At 42.9% G+C, this 13,838-nt stretch overlaps 1 protein-coding gene across 4 annotated transcripts in view; it reads left to right on the forward strand.

The window, feature by feature from the left end:
- Positions 1-13,838, forward strand: part of NF2 (NF2, moesin-ezrin-radixin like (MERLIN) tumor suppressor) — a 116,783-nt gene that overhangs the window by 88,013 nt on the left and 14,932 nt on the right. For all 4 annotated transcript variants that reach the window (XM_088443531.1, XM_088443529.1, XM_088443532.1 and 1 more), the window contains one exon: positions 4,680-4,813. In XM_088443531.1, coding sequence (XP_088299657.1) covers positions 4,680-4,813 — 134 coding nt within the window. The remainder of the gene's footprint in view (positions 1-4,679; positions 4,814-13,838) is intronic.

Here is a 13,838-nt window from a genome sequence, read left to right on the forward strand (position 1 = left end):
AGGTAGATGTATATGTGTCAAAGTCAACAATCAAGAGAAGACTTCACAAGAGTGAATATAGAGGGTTCACCACAAGATGCAAACCATTGGTGAGCCACAAAAACAGGAAGACCAGATTAGAGTTTGCCAAACAATATCTAAAAAAGCCATTACAGTTCTGGAACAACATCCTATTGACAGATGAGACAAAGATCAACTTGTACCAGAGTGATGGGAAGAGAAGAGTATGGAGAAGGAAAGGAGCTGCTCATGATCCAAAACATACCACCTCATCAGTGAAGCATGGTGGTGGTAGTGTCATGGCGTGGGCATGTATGGCTGCCAATGGAATTGGTTCCCTTGTATTTATTGATGATGTGACTGCTGACAAAAGCAGCAGAATGAATTCTGAAGTGTTTCGGGCAATATTATATGCTCATATTCAGTCAAATGCTTCAGAACTCATTGGACGGCGCTTCACAGTGCAGATGGACAATGACCCGAAGCATACTGCAAAAGCAACCAAAGAGTTTTTTAAGGCTAAAAAGTGGAATGTTATTCAATGGCCAAGTCAATCCCCTGACGTGAATCCGATTGAGCATGCATTTCACTTGATGAAGACAAAACTGAAGGGAAAATGCCCCAAGAACAAGCAGGAACTGAAGACATTTGCAGTAGAGGCCTGGCAGAGCATCACCAGCGATGAAACCCAGCGTCTGGTGATGTCTATGCGTTCCAGACTTCAGGCTGTAATTGCCTACAAAGGATTTGCAACGAAGTAATAAAAAGTGAAAGTTAGATTTATGGAGCATACACACGGTCAGATTTCTCAGATGTGTCAGATTTGTCGATTGAACGATTTGAACGATTTTTGACTGCATTAAAATGAATGGAATCGTCCAAGTCTGACTGCAAACACATAAGATGTCAGATATCGTTATCTGACCATCGGCAATGCGCATCGTTCATCGTCCATCGTTCAGGTACTTCAGATTTGTCAGATTTTCCTTCAGATATGAACGACTGAACGATTTTTAAATCGTTATCGTTCATATCTGAAGGAAAAATCTGACCATGTGTATGCACCATAAGGATTGTTTAGTTTGTCCCATTACTTTTGACCATTGTAATTCCTACACCGTTCACCTGATTTGGATGTAATTACCCTCAAATTAAATCTGAAAGTCTGCAGTTAAATCACATCTTGTTTGTTTCATTTCAAAGCCATTGTGGTGGTGAATAGAGGACAAAATCTGAAAATTGTGTCAATGTCCCAATATTTATGGACCTGACTGTATATAAACAATTGTAAAAAAAAAATGTGTGTATATATATATATATATATATGTGTGTGTGTGTGTGTGTGTGTGTGTGTGTATATATATATATATATATATATATATATATGTATGTATATATATATAATGTGTGTGTATGTATGTGTATATATATGTGTGTGTGTGTGTATGTATATAAATATATATATGTGTGTATGTATGTATGTGTATATATATATATATATATATCTATCTATCTCTCACTAATCCACGGCACTCACCATTCCTAGACCACATTGTTTAAATATGAGCTTTAAACCTTGATAGCATACCCTGAGTTTAACACTAATGTGATGGCTGTGTCCATGTTATAATTCTGAGCAATAGAGTAGGGACTTGCAGTAAAGTGGGGTCCCGTGACGATGGGCTGCAAGCTTAAATGCATTGATCAATTCATGAACTAAAACCCCACTGTTTATAATGTTTATTATTAGTTATTATGGTGAGTGCAGAGCCCCTGTGATTTTTATATATATATATCTATATATCTCTTGATGGATATCGCAGAGCCTCTGATTAAGGATGGCAACTGACCATCAATGGTAACCCTCAAACGATGTTTTGGAAACATCGGCAGTTGTGGTCTACACAGATCTCGACCAATCGCGAAACAATTGATGGTTGAACCATCGATGCTACAGCCGTCAGTGGCCATCACTACAGTATAACATAAAAATTGCTATTTTTATGTTATACTGTGTTTTAAAAAAATATTTTTTAAAAATAAAATAGTGATGGATAAGTTTAAAATTATGTTCGTGACCTAATTCAATCACAAAAGAAACCGACAATTTTGGAGCAGTTTTTGGAAAAAGAATTCGTCAGTTAAGTGGTTAAGTCACCTGAAATAGTGAGTCCTAGATCTCTTTCCTCCTCTGCAGTTTCCATTAGAGTACCCTCAATACTATATTTATCTTTTGGGTTCTTGAGACCCAAGTGCATGGTTTCTGCATGTTTTAGCATTAAACTGTAGTTGCCATGTTCTTGACCATTCCTCTAGTCTACCTAGATCCTCCATCTTACCCCTCCTGGTGTGTCTACCCTGTTGCATATTTTTGTATCATCTGCAAAAAGACATACTTTCCCTTTAAACCATTTGCGATGTCACCAACAAAGATATTAAAAAGTACTTGTCCAAGTACAGAAACTTGGGGTACACCACTGGTAACAGTTCCCTCCTGAGACTGCATTCCATTTACTACAACTCTGTTTCCTATTCTGCCACCAAGTTCTCATCCATTTAAGTCTTAGAATCCAATCCATGATGACCGGTTCTTTTCTAAGGCTGGGCAATTGGTATTTCTTTTAACCCCTGTGATTCTTTACCATAATAGCTTTAGTTCATTATGAGTTATTGAGTTACAATGTCCTGTTCATTGTCACTTTGTACATTACATTGGTAAAAGTTATGTATAAAAAATTCTAATAACTCTAAATAGGTATACTGGAGATGTGCTGAATTTAATCTTCCTGACGCACTAAACATAGCCATAACCAAATCCTAAACACATAACATCCCGTCAACAACCCTGTGTTCTCCACTATGTCCCAGTCACTGCATGACTCTTGAAATAAGAGCAACAGCAGAATACTTTTTTTAAAAATATAGAAGTATAGTTAAGAGCTATAAATAACAGTAGCATTGATAAAGGACATCATTTTTTTATAGAATGTGGACATTGATTTATCTTCACTGTCTTCTCTGTATAGCTGTAGATAATTGTTAATTGAATGACTGTTGGGATACTGAATCCTGACATTGGGTTATCCCTATAAAGAAGGAGATTATAGTCTACAGACTAAAGATCATTTCAGATGGTTTTTTGTGTGTGTTTACTCAGAAATTGTATATCATTTCAGTAGCTTGGCAAATGTGTGAGTTGGACAAAAGATACTTGTATATATGCATAAATAGCAAGTCTATGGAAGGTCACACAAGCTTGGTATTTAGTGCCTGCTGATGAACTGGTCCATACTATAAGAAAGAAAATGGCGCTCCCAGAGTAACCTGGGTGGAGGTGCGCTGCTGCCAATTAAGAATATAGTGAAAAAAAGTCAAAAATATTACAAAAATGGAATTGGCTGCTCGATCGTCACCACATGTAGTCCCGCAAAATTTAAAAGTGATTTATTAATATAAAAAAATGCTATTTTATACAACTATTTGTACATATAAGGTGATATATTGTGAATCTCTCACATAAAAAGACTCAATAAAAGCAGTAAGCAGTTGGGATCCTGTGGGTCCTCCGCTATCACCACATAGATGTAAGCTGTGATGTGTGACTGCCTGTGCACCGGTCAATCTGGAACAACTTTTGCCGGTGCAGTTGGAATAAGGCAATGTAAGGGAGGCAGTCACGGACCACACTGGCAGCTGGATGGTTGAGAGCTGAAGGTCCGTGCTGTAGCTGTCAGCTGAAAAATTCCCTTCAGTATAATTATTGATGAAATGGCTCAACACGTTTCCGTGCACTCAGGCACCCTTGTCAGGAGCATACTATGGCTGATGAGTCAGCCGTCATGGCGTTTGGGCTAATCGTTTCCATCGCCTCACTTTGGTACCATTGCATAAATGGCCTTCTTTGCCACAGTAAAAAACCCCAAGCATAGTACACCTTATATAAATCATTATAGACTGGATAACATTGCCTTACAGAGTCGTAGTGTTTGGCAGAAAGTTTTGTATTTGGCCTTGTATCACTTATTCAATGCCTGGTGAATTTTAGGGTGCAGTGCTAAAGGGGATTGGGGTATGAAAAGTGCATTTTATTCTTTGCCCTCAAATGTCATTTTAAAGCAGCAATTGTGCCACACATAATATTTACTGAGCAGTATTCAAGTGTGGGCACAATTTAAACCGAGTTCATAGAAGTGAACACTGATGAAAAGGATAGATGAAGATAATTATTGCTGTTTCAAGGACATTCTCTGTCTTGTGCCTAGTCGTGGGAATGCAGGGATATAAGCTTTTTCCTTCAGCTACTATTAACCACAGACAAACTCAACATTAACCTAACCTGTCAATAAGTATAGCTAAGTGTAATACAGATATTTCTCTGATTACTATGTAGCCTGTGCAGAGAGTAACATATTAGTGCGCAGCTAATAATGTTAGCACTGTATGAGTATGGGGTAGTTATTACGTGATCACCTGGCCTGAGAATGCCATTGGTCTACAAAGGTGATGAACTTTTGCCAAGCTTTCCTGGACCTAGCATCTATCTGCTCAACAACTGTGAGAATAGCATTTTTTTTCCCCAGAACATTGTTATCGTTGGGATTATTTTATAATTTTATTTATTCATTTTCTTCTTTTCTAAAATTTGGAATTGTTCTAAAAGTAAGTAATTACCTTTCCAGCAAGCAGCAGGAACCAGCAGCAGCTCTGTGCCTCCTGTAGATGTGCCAAGCTTCAGCATGTTCAGTGACAGCCTGCCCTATGATTTCAAGGACACTGATATGAAACGCCTGTCCATGGAAATTGAGAAAGAAAAGTAAGAGTGTGAACAATAGCTTAGCAAATATTTTTTATTAGGCTTTCAGTCTCTGTATGTTGCCATGTTTGTCTGTTAAGTGATGATAGGGCCATAGGGCGTTGTGCATGACAGCCTAAATCTAAACCCAGGCACTTTTTTTGTAGATGAGGTGAGACTATAAATAGCATAGAACTGATAGATATACAGATATCATGCCTGTCATGTGATTATACTTATTAATTGCATTTAAATAAGGTAAAATATCTTTGTCTGACATTAACAGTTAGGTTTATTACATTACTTTCAGATAATTTGAGACTTGCTTCAGCTGGATTCACCACCGCATTTTTATCTGAATTACACTTCTAGCAGCCAACATACTCTGTAGCTACCAACACATTGGTGTAAAATGTCCCCTCATGCTTGCACTTAGAGTTCCTCAAACAAATGACAATATATTGCTACCCTGCAGCCAAAGGGTTAATAGCACTTTCTGAAAGTTTTATTTATTTTAAGCTGAAATTAAAAATTTTAATTTTTCTAAACAAATAACTAATAATGGGGTATGACAATTGTTTCAAACATTTGCCATGTTATAATTACAAAACAGATGGTGTCACACCAATGTTAAACTATTGTCAGTGCTGTCCCAAGCTAGCTACAGCGTATCCAGGTAGTAGCCTGATTATATAGGGTTCCAAAATCATGCCTTGTTATGTCATATAATAAATACTGCCTGATTTGTAAGGTGTGGAAAATAACTTTCTGGAATGTAATGCAGTATGTGCTAAATAGCATATTCTTGTATTTATCTATACTAATATAATAAGAACATTGTGTCTGTTCCAAGTTAGCGCAAAAACTACTCAACCTATTTTCATTAAAGCTGCATTATTTTGTAGTGGAAACTCCTAGACATAACCTGCACTTTGTTTTGTATCAATTCCTCAAGTTAAAGCTGAGTAATAACAAAAACAAAAGAGATAAGTGTGGCACCATGGCACCGCCAGTAAGGGATGAGGGGAAGAGGTGCTTTGGGCCCGCGTTCACTTGAATAGGCTAGGCTACATAGCAGTCTGTGCATAGGGCACACAGTGACATTAGTGTGTGGTAGGTGAAGGTGCTGCTGCCACCAGTCTGTATAGCACTGCTGGTCATGTGGGCAAAGCAATACAACTACAACACCCCGAATAAAAAATACATTTTGGCAGAAGCGATTTCATTGTGGGCCTGCGGGCAACAGCTAGTTATAGTATATGTATACGTTTTATATTGGCTCCTCCCATTCTGTGACATCAGCTTCCTCATGTGCATGTCTGCCCTGGGTGCAAGATCAACTTGGGCTGGATGTTATAATATAATACAGTCTTTAGGAAACACATGTCATTTGGAGGTAATTCGTGTTAAGGGGCCCATACATCAGCAATCAATTAAGGCAATTCTGCATTTTGCAGATGGTTGTGTAAAAAAAAATGTCACAGATTTCCAATTCCGACCAAAAAGTGATCGGAATAGGTGAATCAGGTTATCCAAAATGTTAGATTTCACCGCCCAATCGGGGTTGTATATTAATGTATGGTAACAATCAGCCGACTTGCAGATCATTTTTCTAGTAAAATGGGAACTTTCATGATTCACAGATCTGATGTTTGAATAATTTTTTTTGGCATTGCGGCACATAAATGAGTTTACACACTTGCTTAGAGTCATCTTCTGGACCTGGGTTTAAAATTGAAGGTTTTTTTGCACTCACCGTAAAATGAATTCCTCCTAATCCATCTGGGGGACACTGCAAACTTTGGATTTAGAGTGGAGACTGAGGAGTAGATCGTTAATCTTTTGGAGCCATCCCGCTTTCTCCAGCAACTCCGTAATGTATCTAACAAAGTCAAAAGGAGAACTCCATGTTTAACAACACAATAAACAATGAGGGAGGATATGCAGTGTCCCCCAGATGGACATAGGAATTAATTTACAGGAAGAACAAAAAAAATCTTCTTTCCCCTTCCGTCCTATCTGGGGATTACTGCAGACTGTGGGAATTTCCAAAGCAAGTCTTGAGGAGTAGAGGGTGGGTGGGTTACGCAGCAGCCAAACATTACACCCAAAACTGGCAGCCAGGGCCGTAATGTGTTGAACCGAGAAAAGTGAATCAAGAAGTGCATGAAGGACTACGGCAGGGATCTTCAACCTTTAAGACAGTGTGGGCCACATTAAAAAATTCAACGAAGCCCCCGAGGGCTACTAAGCTATACTGCAGTACTTAGACTCTGCCCCCTCCTCACACAGTTATGCCCCATAACTGGCCCCATCTACAATTTTAATTAGGTCCCAGAACGTACCCCCTCCTCCCACAATTATAATTATTCCCCATGAGTGTCCCTTCTCCTCCATTCATTATGCCAGATAGTTGCCCCCATCCTCAAACATCCCATAACTTCCCCCCCTATGCAGTGCACCCAGTAGTGGTCCCCCCCTATGCAGTGCCCCCAGTAGTGGTCCCCCCCTATGCAGTGCCCCCAGTAGTGGTCCCCCCCTATGCAGTGCCCCCAGTAGTGGTCCCCCCCCTATGCAGCGCCCCCAGTAGTGGTCTCCCCCCTATGCAGCGCCCCCAGTAGTGGTCTCCCCCCTATGCAGCGCCCCCAGTAGTGGTCTCCCCCCTATGCAGCGCCCCCAGTAGTGGTCTCCCCCCTATGCAGCGCCCCCAGTAGTGGTCTCCCCCCTATGCAGCGCCCCCAGTAGTGGTCTCCCCCCTATGCAACGCCCCCAGTAGTGGTCTCCCCCCTATGCAGCGCCCCCAGTAGTGGTCTCCCCCCTATGCAGCGCCCCCCCCCCCATCCAGGGCCAGTGCCCCTAACATATATAGGACAAAGACACAAGAAAAAAAAAAAACACCTGAATCCCTGCTCCTGCGCCCTGTCTGACTCTCATTGGCTACCAAAACAAACACACCGACGCAGCCGGCGATGTGTTTATTATTGTGTAGTGCGTACCGCACTCACTGCAGTCTGCCCTACACGTATTGAAATGGGCCTGGATGGGGTGACAGTAGGGTGTGCCTGCACACAATCGGTGGCCACGTGGAACAGCTCCACGTGCCAGGCCACGGGTTGAAGACCCCTAAGGAATCTCCCTGCATAGCTGCGCAAACAAGGCACCCAGCCACGTTGCCCGAGAACCACTCACTGCCTGAGTAGAATGATCCCGATAGTGTCAGACACCAGCTGACCCAAAGAGACAAAAGTCTACTTAAAAAGCAAAAGCGAGCCACACACTTCGCAGAGCCGGGAACACCATCTCTTGGGTCAGGTGAAACCAGAAACTACTGTGGCCAGGAAAGACTGCGTACTGCAGAGCAACACCCAGTCAGAGTAAAAAAAGAGCAGCAGAAGAGAACTAGCAGAAGGAGCCGTCAGCTCCTAGACCAGGCTTGGCCAATCTATGACTCTTGAGCTGTTGTGTAACTACAAGTCCCTGCATACCCTCCCACCGACTGGCTGGTAAAGCATGCAGGGACTTGTAGTTTCACAACCACTGGTTGAACAGTCCTGTCCTATACCGCCCTAGCAGCAGCAATGGACAGCAGATAAGCCACCTGCTAAGTGAGCCACCGATTCTAGAGGCTCAAAGGAGCCCGTGGAATCACTACCAAGACCAAATTAAGGTCCCAAAGTGAGACTGGCAGAACCTGAGGCTGTATATGCGGCACCCCCAGCATATAAACACCTGAACATCCAGAATCTAGGTCAGACGCTCCTGAAACAGGAAAGACAAGGGAGAAACTTACCCTTGCAGAAAAGAAAGACGGAAACTGAGTCAGCCCGATCCACAAAAAGAAAGAAGCGACAACTGAAGTGAAGCTGAGATTCCCACACTGAACTACAAGCTGCAATTGTAAAGTGGGTTGGATCGAACACTAACGGCCCACCCTGTTAAGCAACAAATTTAGGGCCTAATTCGGACCCGCTCGCGAACGCTGAGCGCTCGCAAGCGGGTCGATGGTGCCCTATTGCGCATGCGCACGATGGAGGGAGCTCCGTCGTGCGCATGCGCGAGACCCGCATAGCGACAGCCAAGCTGTTGCTATAGGTCTCGCACCAAAGGGGGCGTGCTGTCGATGGTGACTGACAGCATGCCCCCTTTGGTGGGCGTGCCGGGGGCGTTGCTGCCCAGACGGAGGCGTTCCCATGGGAATGCCTTCCGTCTGGAGCCGGCCCCACTGACATCACTAGTGATGTCAGTGGGAGTGCTTTTGGCTCTGATAGAGCCAAAAGCACTCCTGGGCTTGCGGCAGCGAGACCCTACCGCAGGGTCTCGTCGCAAGCCCGATGGTCTTGACCATCGCGACCATCTTTTTGGCCGCTCGCATAAGCTGTGGGTGGTCACCCACAGCTATGCGAGCAGCCAGGAGGCCGCTCCATTTTTAGGTAGGAGGGCCCTGATTCAGAGTGAGCGCTCTGGTCAGAGCGTCCGGCTCTGAATCAGGCCCTTAGTCCCCAATATAACAGCCTATTGACTGAACTATGGAAAAGTACACAGGAAGCATAACTACCAAGCCCAGGAGCTAACTAAGAACCCCAAAGAAAGCCATCCTGTGAAAGTTGAGTATAGCTGTATCAAACAGCAAGAGCCCGTGAACCCCTGGCGGAGCTGCAAGAACTATGGCCGCAACATGGCACAACCAAGAATGATGTCCAAAAGCAATTTGACTTTGATGGCCTGACCTCTATATTGCATATTTGCAACCTAGAGTCCCTGATAGAAAATGGAAATTCCCACAAACCTGAGCAGTGCCCAAGTACTGCAGAAGCCAAACAGAAAAGTCAGCATCATGTACATACGCGAATGTGAGGACGTTCCCGACCATTGCAAGTATAACCTGCACCCAGGAGCGCAACCTCAAGGGCACATCGAAACACCCTACCATAAACGGATGTGCATTAAGGCAGGCCAACATCTCTTAAGAAATGTAAAGCCAAACCTGCACCTTCCGAGAATACGGAGCATAATAGGAGGGATAGCCCTGCATAGGAAATACCGGCTAGCTATCCGGGCCCACGTTACAGACAGACAATAACCGCAATCTCAAGGAGGTACCCAGACTTCCCTCAGAGGGCCAGTTTAGGGAGACAGAATCTCAAACCCCAAAAAGGTGAGGAAAAGTTCAGCAACCTAAGGTGCAGATTTGACAAACCAGGTAGGATTTCCCAGACCTGGAGAAAGAAGCTAATCTCCAAAAGTACTGGAATAATGGTCCCATTAGGTTTGAAAATGAACAGTTTGGGCTGCATCCAAAAAATAAACATATGGCTTAACTGGTTCGATAGGCGCAGAGGTTGTACCCAAGAGACCAAAAACCGTAAACATCAGGTAGCACGTGCTAGATGCAAGAGCCCTGTGTCCAACAGCCACAATGAAGAGCAGCCAATGCTCATCCAGGACAGAACCACAACCCCCTTGTTAGGTTCAAAACCTAGACAGATGCTGTGAGTCAGTCTCAGGGACACTGAAAAATCGAGGGCAGAAACACCTTTGCAACTGAAGCCTTATCCTTTGGAATGACTACATGCTACCCTTGCCTGCCACAAGACCAACACTGTGTGAGAGGTGACAGTGGCCTAAGAAATGTGAAAGTGGGGAGACTACCTGTGAAAATTCACTATCTGAGCCAATGAAGTGGTTGAATCATGGGAAGGACCCTCCAATGACCCTCTACCAGAGGAGGGAAAGTATACTAAAGATAATGCTAGGGATGAGGGGTGGGCAATCTCATAGACTGTCTGGGTAAATTCCAATCTTGGAGTCACTATTGTTGTCAGGTCTAGAAGGCCACGCAGTCGGATGATAGTGTTCTTGCGGTCCTGCTGTATACCTGTTTAAGACTTCCCCCCTCTAGTGCAATACAAGCTAGGATGGCGTTCAGAAACGTCAGCAAACGATTATGCACATTATATTTAAAAGATTGACAAAACAAAATGACTGGGTAGGACCAGAAACCAGCTTCAGTCCCCATCAGTGCTTTTCCACCCATCCAGCCCTACCCAGAATGTGGCAGATGCTACTTATCAGCACTCTGGAGAACGTCACAGCAAGTGACGTCTGCCGTCACAGTTCCAGTAAAACAGACAGGAGGGATCTCATAGCATGGACCTCCCCCTGCTCTAGGGTTGCTCCCAAGATGGTGTCTCCTATTGAAAACTGGTTGGGAAAAAAAAGAAACTGGAATCGGATGGCAACGTAAAGCTTCACTCTCCAAAATCGCCCCCAGTTTAGAACGGGTGCCTAAGGAGCAGGCTGCCAGCGCTGACATAGACCTGCTCCTCAAAAAGCCTGATCCCAGAAGGAGATTCCTAATATAATTTAAAAAAAAAAAACTATAAATGAACAAGCACTCCCAAGAAATCTTTGTGCCTCTCCTTATTCACTAAATAAAAAACTGAGTTGCTGGAGGAAGTAGGGGAACGGCGGAGAGTTCAGCTCCTCACCCTCCCCTCTAAACACTCATTCAGTGGTATATCTATCATGGGTACAGGGTGTGCAGTGCATATGGTTCCCAGGACCGACCACTGTGCCTTCCGTGCAGCACAGGAGCTAGCAAAGACTCTGGCACTGTGCTCTCATCTGCACATGTGCCAACTTTCCAAATCTATCACTGGAAAAATAGTGCTAGTTAATGCTGATCAGCAATTTGCTCCTAAATGCCAGAAAACAGATGAAAATGGTCGTTCAGACAAGTTTGAACAAATTATTTAAATCAAACATTTAACAAACAACAGTTTTTGTCCTTTTTCCGGCATTTGGGAGCAAATTGCTGATTGTCATTTGCTTTCATACCTTACCAGATTTTCATTCCAACCAATCAACTAGTTGGCTGGTTGGACAGATAATCTTTAGATGTGTGCCCAGCTTTACTGAACAAGTTGGACCCGGAAAGTATGAACGATTTTTTTAAATTGTGTCCCTTAGTGTAGTTTTTAAAAATGTACTTATTTCAATAGTGTAAGAATGCCTGCCAACACTGCAATATTTGGAAGCTGGTCAGGGGCATAACCGCGTCACTATAAGGATTTGGCCATGCCCTCCATGGTGTGCCTAATATCTCTAAGCCACCCCTCTGCCCCCATTGCCTTCCCTGAAAACTCCCTTACAAAGTGGTAAGTGTGCGTAGCTGACGCTCACCTCTGCTCTGCAGAGCACCTTCCTAGTAATTGGGACATAAAGTCCCCGAAGTTTATTACCTCTCTGAATTAAGTTTGGACGTATTGTGTAGATCTAAATAATTTCTGAAATGTGATCTGTCTATAATGTTCTCCTATGGCCCATACACAGGAGAGACAAGATAACTTCTTTCTTCTGATCATCATTATATTAATTTCAAAGACACTTGTACCTTGAATTATATACAGTATAGGGCTATTTAATACTAAGGGGCAGATTCAATTAGCCGTGGTACTTACCTCATGGTTTTTTCCCCCGGGGTTAAGTGTCCAGAGCCTTTTAATTATTTCCCGCGGTAACCTCAGGAGGGTGTGAGCAGAAATCCATGTTAAGCTAGTGGAGGTATTACCACGAGCAGTAATTGAATAGCTCCAGGCAATTAACCTGGGAGTTAAAAACCAATAGTCAAGTCAAGCAGCTACTTAAATACCATCAACCCCCCCACCAGGGTCTTACACTATTGAGTTTTAAAGTCTAAGGGCCGTATTAATTTATCGCAGCCAAATTGATCGCCGATGACGTCATTTTCGCATGTTTCAATTATCCCCGTATTCAATTATAAAGACTTTTCGCCGGTGCGAAAAGTCTTTGTAAAAAAACGGGGATAACTTTTCACCATGTTTTACATGGCGAAAAAAAAGTGCTGAATTGTGGTTTAGGGGTGCAGGCTTAAAAAAAATAGCCTGCACCCCTAGGAATGACCAATAGAAAAGATCTGTGTAAAAAAAAAAATATATATTTTTTTTTTAAAAAAAAAAATTGGGACACCCCAAAAAAATTGTTTAATTTCGGGGTGTAAAAAATAAATAGGGAACACAGTTCAAAAATAGCAAAATTGATTCCAAAGGGGTTCCCTTAAATGCGGCAGGTGTTTTCTTCATTGCAGGAGTAGCGGCAGGTGCATTTTTGCAGAATTTTTAAAATATCATTTTAGGAACTTAAAAATATACTTACCCCCATTTTCATGTACCCCAAATTTGATAGGAAAAGTTATTTTTACAAAACAAAAAATCTAAGTGCTATTCTTCACCCCTTCTTCATAGCCGCAAATATGCATCTGCCGCGGCTGTTAGAAACCCCGACTTCCTTCAGCAGGTAAAAATGGGGGTACCCATAGTGATCCCCCATGTCTAGACATCATTAGGGGGGTCCCTGGAATATTTCCCGAACATTCCTGTTTTTTGGCGATACTTGCCTTTCCGCCGGCTCCCGTTTTCGTTGATTCCTAATTGGATACAGGGATAAAGCGGGCACACGCCCGATACGTTATCCCCGGAAAACCTGCGATGTGGAGCGAAAAGTCCAGCACGGACTTTTCGCTCCCATATTGAATACGGCCTTAAGCCAGTTAAATTTATTTTCAATGTAAAGTATAATAGTGTGTGGGTCAACAATTACTGGTCTATCCTATAGCTCTACATTTAGAACACCATGTGTGGCTGGCAATTAGTCTTCCATGCTGTAAATATAACACTTGTTAAATTTAAATGTATTTAATTTGGTAAATGCAGACCATTAAGGTATTTTGGTGACATCTATATGTTTTCTGGTAATGGTGTTTTTTTATTTTTATGCAATGCTGCCCATTCACTAGGCGACTAAACCTAGCGATGGAGCGATAACGATCGTTGCTATCGCTCAATCGCTTGGTAATCGCCCGCAAATCGGGCAGTAAAATGTTAAAAACAACCAGCGATGCTCGTGCCCGCCGGTCGTTTTAACTTCTATCATCGCCCAAACATGGCGGTCAACCTGACGACCGCCGTCAGGTTGCCATGTTCGGGGATGATTGATCTGCATACACTGAACGTTCAGAGTATGCACT

Source organism: Taudactylus pleione, unplaced genomic scaffold, assembly GCF_031769625.1.
Source record: "Taudactylus pleione unplaced genomic scaffold, aTauple2 ptg000330l, whole genome shotgun sequence".
Taxonomy (NCBI): domain Eukaryota; kingdom Metazoa; phylum Chordata; class Amphibia; order Anura; family Myobatrachidae; genus Taudactylus; species Taudactylus pleione.